General features: G+C 35.3%; 1 protein-coding gene across 1 annotated transcript; it reads left to right on the top strand.

The window, feature by feature from the left end:
• LOC109833546 (uncharacterized GPI-anchored protein At1g61900-like) lies at positions 947 to 7,168 on the top strand. The gene is made up of 8 exons (XM_020401263.1): positions 947 to 1,314; positions 2,777 to 2,980; positions 3,066 to 3,656; positions 4,556 to 4,801; positions 4,920 to 4,931; positions 5,046 to 5,189; positions 6,394 to 6,438; positions 6,896 to 7,168. The coding sequence occupies exons 1-8, from the start codon at positions 1,197 to 1,199 to the stop codon at positions 6,967 to 6,969; spliced, it is 1,434 nt and encodes a 477-aa protein (XP_020256852.1). The 5' UTR covers positions 947 to 1,196; the 3' UTR covers positions 6,970 to 7,168.

Below are 7,798 nucleotides of genomic sequence, written 5' to 3'. Positions count from 1 at the left end.
CAAAGTTGAACGTAATGTCAACTTACCATCTTATCTCAAAGTAAACACAAACTTTTAAATGAGAATTTTTAATCTGAATAAATCCTTTTTAGACAAAACATTAGGGGATGCTGGGCGGTATAAATCTATCCTAACTTCAGCCCATTGCTAGCCCAAAAGCCCAAAGAGAGTCAAAAATCACATCCCCGCTATCAAATGCCAAAGCCGAAAAGCTAAATTGCACTTAAATGCCCTCTAGTTTCACCAATATTGCATTTAAGTTATCTTTATTTTAAAATCAAACAAATAAATGCCATGAAGTATTCATATGTTGTAAATAAATATTTTAAATTTGTAAAATGCTACAATTTGGTGCCCTCTTTTTTACCCGATGTCGCATGTTGATGCCTTCTTTTTTACCCAATGTTGCTTATAAATACTCTCAATTTGTCAATGGTCTCACTTACATACTGTAAAGTTTCTAAACGAACAAATTTTCACTTCAGCCCCATTTTAATTTTTTTTATTTAAATCGACCTTTTTTTTATTTACCAAAACCGACCCGATTTTTTTATTAGCAGCTTAATCACCTTTCTAAATAGTCGGGGTTGGTAACCCCGACTATTTAGGACATTAATTTTTAGGGTTTAAGGCTTCTAATTAGGATTTAACACCCTCCTAAATAGTCGGGGTTGGCAACCCCGACTGTTTAGGATGGTGATTAGACTGCTAATCAAAAAATCGGGTCGGTTTTGATAAATAAAAAAAAGGGTCGATTTAAAAAAAATAAAATTGGACTGTTTTGAAAAATTGTTCTTTCTAAACGTTACACTTCAGCCCCCTCCGTTATGTAGTATTCTCTTATGTAATATTTTTGGAGACGTGAAGAAAAACAAAACCGTAAAGGTGAGTTTGTTGAAACTACAGGGCATTTGAGTGCAGTTTTGTTGCTTCCTGCGGGTCGATGATTGGAGGGGGGCGAGAGAGTGAGGTGCTCGCTTTCATTATCTTTCCAGCTGCTTTCAGCTGCCTTTTGTCCCAAGAGCGACACATTGCATTCAATGGCATTTGGATTTTAATTCTCATCCCACTCTCTCTCTCTCCTCTCTCTCTCTCTCCCCTCTCAAAGACACTTCAATTTCCTTATTTGCTCCCATTAATTTCACCACCACCAATTCCACCACTTGCGTCTCCACTAGCTTTAATGTTCCCAGTTAATGCCATCAGGGCCCCTCCCCTCTTCTGAAGGAGACCATCTCTCAGCGGCCAAGATGGGAGAAATAGCTCTTTTGCCTCCCAATTTGAGCCCTTTCGTCTTCTTCCTCCTGTTCGCAGGTCAGTAATCTCTCATTTCCTTGATGGGTTTTTGCTATCTTGGTTATTTCCGTGGGGAATTTGATTGCTTTCGTGTTGTTTGATGCCTTTTGCGAGATGGGTATTGGGGATTTTGTTGTTAATTTTTTTGGCATGTGATTGATTCTTTGGGAATTGGCGTTAGCTGGTTCAAAAATGAATTCTTGGTGCTATGCGTTTTGCTAACTTACTTCATGTTAGGGTTAGAATTTTGTTACTATTCCTCTCTTTTTTACTTTAAAATTATCAACTAAGCTCTGTGAGGTACTATGCAATATAGGGGAAGTGTCTCGTAGTGTCTTTTTTAGATTTATGGAGCGATTCTGCTTCTATGGGTGAGCTTTGCTCCTTGATACAAATGCAAATAATTCCACATATATGTTACTGTTTCCAGGGATTCAAGTGAATGTTCCTGTCTATAAGCTTTGCACATATAATGTTAGGTTCCTTAAAAATTTGCTAGTGTATGTTTGGTGTATTCAATTTGGAGATCCAAGTTTTGATACTCGTCCAGTTGAGGACTCAAGGTTAAATGTGTTGCAGCTCTCGCATTCAAATGAGAGTGCATGTGGTGTTGCTAGATGGGTTTAGTCCACAATAGATGAAATGAAGCCCGATAAGTGGGAATTAGTTTGAACACTTGGCTCCAACTCCAACATTTATGATTAACATATATATGTATATGTTTGAGTGAATGTTTGTTAATTATTCAATGACCACCCGTGATGATGAGTGTTTCTCCTGATGGGATTAGTTGTTGAGTGTCTTATAAGGCCGACTTGAGATGGTGTCACATAATTATGATTATTGTTTATCCCTCTAGATTTGACATCTCTTGTATAAGAATGGGATTTTTGAAAGAAACTAGGTTTTAGCGTTTTTATCATTAATTGAGTGTGGTAAAGTGTTCCAAGTAGCAATAGTCTCTGTAACCTTTGACATGTCCAATTAATATTAGTGATTGTGAAATCTTTTTAAGGTTCAATTGGGTAAGGAGTATAAAATTTACTCAGATGTCTCTCTTTGGGTAGTTCCTTTGCTATTTTAAGTCCTTGTTATGCACATGCGTGCTCAACTACTAGCACATGCATTATAATCTAGTTACTTTTAGAAATTTGCGAGAAACACATTGTCACTTGGCATGGTGAATTTGGAAAACAGTCAATTTCAATTACAAATTACAAATAAACTTTTGGCATCCTTGGGAAAAGACAGATAATGTGCCAAGAGCAGGATATTGTTGGCAATTGAACTTTTTCCCCCATACTCTCTTGGTATAAGAACTTTGACATGTTATGATTCTATTATTCATGGAGTTTGTTATCTTCTTACAAGAGCAGTTCATTTGTTGTAGTTTTTTACATGTCATGAAGGCGTAAAGTTTTTATTGCTGTTGATTCTAATTATTCATAAGACGTAATGAATCGTATTGCGTTTCTTTCAGCTTTACAAGACCTTTGTACATTGGACAAATTTGCTGTGTATGGCTCCCCAGTGGTGCATCAAAGGGACTCCATTGTAACGAAAGAAACGGACAATACACTTTTGTCAGAAATATCTCCAAATAGTGCCCCTCAGCCATTGATACCTCTTCTTGCTCCTTCACCATTAGTACCATTCCAAAACAACAGCACACCAGAACTGTCAGGTTTGATTTTAATATTTCCTGCGAAATTAATTTTTAAGCCTCACAAGCTGCACAAATATCACTAACCACTGACTCTTTATTGTAGGAAAATGTATATTAAACTTGTCAGCTACTGACAGTTTGATGAGGATAACTGCAGTTGATTGCTGGGCATCTGTTGCTCCGTTCTTGGCCAATGTAATATGCTGCCCCCAATTGCGAGCTACTATAAACATTCTTGTGGGACAATCAAGCAAAGAAACTGGGATGCTTGCTCTGGATGCTACTCATGCTAATTATTGCCTATCAGATGTTCAGGAAATTCTAGGAAGCCAGGGTGCCAATTACAACCTTCAGAAAATATGTTTGATCCGTCCATCAAATCTCAGCGAAGGATCCTGTCCTGTGAAAGACACCAATGAGTTTGAGAGTATTGTTGACTCTTCTCAACTCCTAGCTGCGTGCAAGAAAGTTGATGCAGTTAATGAATGTTGCAGCCAGATTTGTCAAAATGCAATACTTGAAGCTGCTACAAAGATTTCATTGAGAGATGGTGGCTTACCAAGTAGCCTATCTGAGCACTCATCTATGATGGACGACTGTAGAAATGTTGTCCTCAGATGGCTCTCGAGTAGGATTGATCCTCTATCTGCGAATCAAGTACTTAGACGGATATCTAACTGCAAAGTGAATGAAGGTAACTTTAATAGACCCCTCGTTTTAGCTAAAAGTGCATACTGCTCGAATTCATCTTTTTCGTTCGTGTTCTGCATACTGTTTTACTGGTTTCTGACTTGCACTATATCTGTTCTCTAGTATGATTAGGTGGTTCTTTGTGAGAAAGCTTGGCATTTTGTTGTGTGTGAAAGTTTTGGAATTGTTTTTCTGAGGGATATTAGGTAGTTCTATGTGAGAAGCTTAGCATGTAGTCGATCACATTATTTTGGGACGGTAGGCGTTGTAATTTTTAAAGAAAACTGTAAATGCATGTTCTTTTTTTTACACCAGCTAATTCATTTGGACTCTTGTATTCAACTATTTTGAGTCAGCCTTTTGTATTCTTAATAACATCTCTATCTTCTATGCCATTCTTTGTTGCACTAAAAGTGATTTAGTCTTAACGCTTAACATAATTGTCAAATATATGTTTAGATCTAATAAATACTGATGTATTCTTGTATTGCTTATCGATTTGTATCGTGTCATCTTGTTTATCAGGATCAGAGTTCACCATCTTTCTCAAATAATATTTTTGCTGCCAATCTATAGCACGGATGTGTTGCACCCCTTGATATGTCACCTATTTGCTGCAATTTCCTGAGCCTACTGTTTTTGTTCATGTAATTTAAATTTTTTTAATTGTATTGCTTACTTGATCCATTATTATTTATTGTTCTTAATCGTGTATAAAAGCACCTGATTTTGCTTATTATATTCTTTGATATCACTGCCTAGCATCTATAGTTTCTACCTAAACATTTTGATTTACTGTTTTCCACTGTATGTCGGAACATTTTGAGATTTGTTTTAGATAAAGCATAAACTTCCTGTTAACTTATGACGATGGAATCACTAACTCTATTTTCTATACTGCAGTTTGTCCATTGGTCTTTCCAGATACGAAAGTTGTTGCAGAAGAGTGTGGGAGTGTTACCAGGAACCACATGGCATGTTGCAATTCTATGAGCAACTATGTGTCTCATTTACAAAAGCAAAGTTTCATAACCAATCTACAAGCATTAGATTGTGCCACACAACTTGGTCTTAAGTTACAAAAGATGAATGTTACCACTGACATTTTTAACTTCTGTCATATAACTCTCAAGGACTTCTCACTCCAAGGTTAGTCGTGAAAGTCTTTTTCCATCACAGTAGCGCCAAGTATCTTTATAACTGACATGCTAATACATGTTTTTGTTGTTTTCCTTGTGCTGGGCTGTTTGCTTTATTGGAAATCCAGTTGGATCTCAAGGTGATGCATATGTCTCCTTTGTCACTTAACATAAGTCATGAAAAGACTCTTATGTTATTCTTTAGCTTGCTTTTATAATTTTGATGTTAACTCAAAATTTACTATATGTTTCAGAGTCTGGATGTCTGCTGCCAAGTTTGCCTTCGGATGCAACTTTTGATCCTTCCACAGGGATTAGCTTCACTTGTGATCTAAATGATAATATTGCAGCACCTTGGCCCTCTGCGTCTCTGGTGCCATCATCTTCCTGTAATAAGAGTATGTCCCTTGTTTATGTGGACTGTGCACGCTTCTAGATCTGTCCATTCTGATTTCAGTCTTTTAAAAAAAATGTCACAGATGTTTTATCCCTGGGAAAAGATGCCTAAGCAAACGAAGCAAATGAATCAATCTGTGTGTACATTAACCTGATCACTTAGTAGTCGAATCAAACAGCTGATGTCCCGAGTGTGCACATCATGGACTAATTTAGAAAATCAAATATATCATAAAAAGGACATCTGTGAGATCTGGATTCCTTATTCTTTACGGCTTGATTTTGCATTCATTAGTAGACCTTTGTTTATTATTATTATTATTCTTTGTTTATTATTATTATTATTATTATTATTATTATTATTATTATTATTGAAAGTATGCTTCCAGTAGGCTGTACACATGACTTATCCTCTGATAGACTTGAATGTTATCAGGCGTGAAGTACTCAAATTGCTGGAGCGGATTAGAAAGAAACTGTAATTTTCAATTATAAGATATTAGCAATTCCCACCATGAATTTTCCTGCTGCCACACTAAATTTCCATTCAGTCATGATCCTTATTCTTGTTTCACATTAGTGTCACTAAATACAACGGTAAAATAGAGTCTTCTTTTCGAAATAGTGTATTTAGTGATTCAAGGTTATTTAAAATGGCCTTTTGCTTTTTCTTGCTGTTATCTTTATTGTAGTGTTATTTAGCGTCAAAGAGAAGGGGCTTTACTGGTTCCTGACAAGGGCTCTTCGGAGATCTAACAGCTGTTATGGACTCCAAACTCAAAACTTCCTTGTCATATAACCCCTCGAGTTATACCATCTGGCAAAGAGAACTTGTTTTACATCTCTTTGTAATGTTATGCCACAATAATAATTGCTAATACTAAATTCCCATAGGATGTCAAAGACTGCAGAGCTGACCCTTATTTAGCTCAACTTCTTTATTTACTGGTAAAAGAAGAACAGATTGCAGAGAAGCCTAAGATTTACGCATGAAGAAGTATCTTTCCGTTTTATCTGTTAAAACCTCTGGTTGGCATTTGTTGCTATACGTAAAGTCTAACCACTCTTGAGTTCTAAATTTCTTAAGTTTTCCGTTTCCGTAATTATGGAACTATCTGCTAAAGTCAAATTTTATTATCTTGTTTTCTACATCATTTCCCCCTAGTTCTTTAGTTATGTGCATAACATATCTTTTAATTGCTGCAGCTGTTAAGATGCCTGCCCTTCCAGCTGCAACATCTGCGCAGATTGGTAAGGTCTCCAATTTGCTTCTTTATAATGTTTTTTTTATAAGTTAATGTGATTACTTATTCCAGCACTAGACTATGTTTTATTTCCATTAAAAATAAGGGGGAAAAAAAGACTCGAGAACATTACTACTCTTTGTTACAGAAAATAAGTATAGGGGAAAAAATAATGGAGAGGTTTGATCTCTGGTTTTATTCGATGTTATTAATTAATTTGCTCTTTGAAAGTACTGAAATTAATTTGATGATTCACTTTGATATTAAGTTGAGGGTTATAATTTGACAACAAATATTGAACAAACTTAATAATAGTATGTGTTTGGGATGTATTACCTTCATCTTGAGAAAACAAGATTAAGGTTGTGATATATTACTCTCATCCTCAAATTTGATACCTGATTAAATTGTTATTAGCGATCATATATGATCCTCACTGACATAACTAGTTTCATCTTTCGCAGGTCACGGTGGAAGAGAGGTGAAGCTTCAGCAGCTGATCATTATGTTATTGGCTTTTATGATTTTCTTCATCTAACTCGAAACAAGCTTATTAACAAAATTAATACTGGTCTGTAAGTAGGTAGAAAGCTCTTTTACTATTCGAATTCCTTACATATTATAATCTTTTTGCCAGTGTCGATATCAAATGTATATTTAATCGATCAATATATACACCGTCTTTTCTTTGAAGTAATTATGAAAGCATGGCAACAGCTGGCCGTTTGTAGCGTGAATGCAATCTGCTCCCTACCTGGTTTTAGTCGGACAACTGTTTTTAATATTGTTTTCTAGCTGACAATTTGGTTGGAAAGTGTTGATTAAATCCTTTATCAAGAATGTTTTTAGGATTCTATATATTGGCAAAATACCTCGGATTGAAGAATTCAGTAAATAATTTCATTTAGATAGCGGAATTTGATACATATCTCACTATAAAGTTGGTGATTGTACTGTCAATATTCTGATTGTACTAATATTGGTGATTGTACTGTTAATATTCCGATTGTACTAATATTGTGTGGTGATTGAAAATACTTTTCCTGATTGTACTGACACGCTGTGGGTGATTGAAAATACTTTTCCTTCCCATATAATTTTCTCTTGTGAGCCCTCTCTGGAGGTGCAAGTTAATTGGACTTTTCAAGTAGAATTAGGGGGTGTTTGGTTGGATAATTTTATAAAATTTTCTCAAAATATCTGACAATAACAATTCTTTAATTAAAATTTTTTTATAGATTTTCGTAAACTGTGTTTGGTTCAAAAAAAATTTATAGAAATATTTTCTGTAAAGTACAAAAAAATATCAAAATTTATAAAAATTAATTTCCTCTTAAAATGGGCGGAAATCACCTAGAAATCTAACA

The sequence above is a fragment of the Asparagus officinalis genome, chromosome 3 (assembly GCF_001876935.1).
Source record: "Asparagus officinalis chromosome 3, Aspof.V1, whole genome shotgun sequence".
Classification (NCBI taxonomy): Eukaryota; Viridiplantae; Streptophyta; class Magnoliopsida; order Asparagales; family Asparagaceae; genus Asparagus; species Asparagus officinalis.
This window is presented reverse-complemented; position numbering and strand designations above follow the sequence as displayed.

What these genes read in the sequence shown, in the direction of transcription:
- LOC109833546 (XM_020401263.1), top strand. Translation starts at nt 1,197, where the DNA reads ATGCCATCAGGGCCCCTCCCCTCTTCTGAAGGAGACCATCTCTCAGCG. An exon ending in TAACTGCAAAGTGAATGAAG is followed by an intron (nt 3,657 to 4,555) that starts GTAACTTTAATA and finishes TCTATACTGCAG; the next exon opens with TTTGTCCATTGGTCTTTCCA. An exon ending in ATCATCTTCCTGTAATAAGA is followed by an intron (nt 5,190 to 6,393) that starts GTATGTCCCTTG and finishes TAATTGCTGCAG; the next exon opens with CTGTTAAGATGCCTGCCCTT.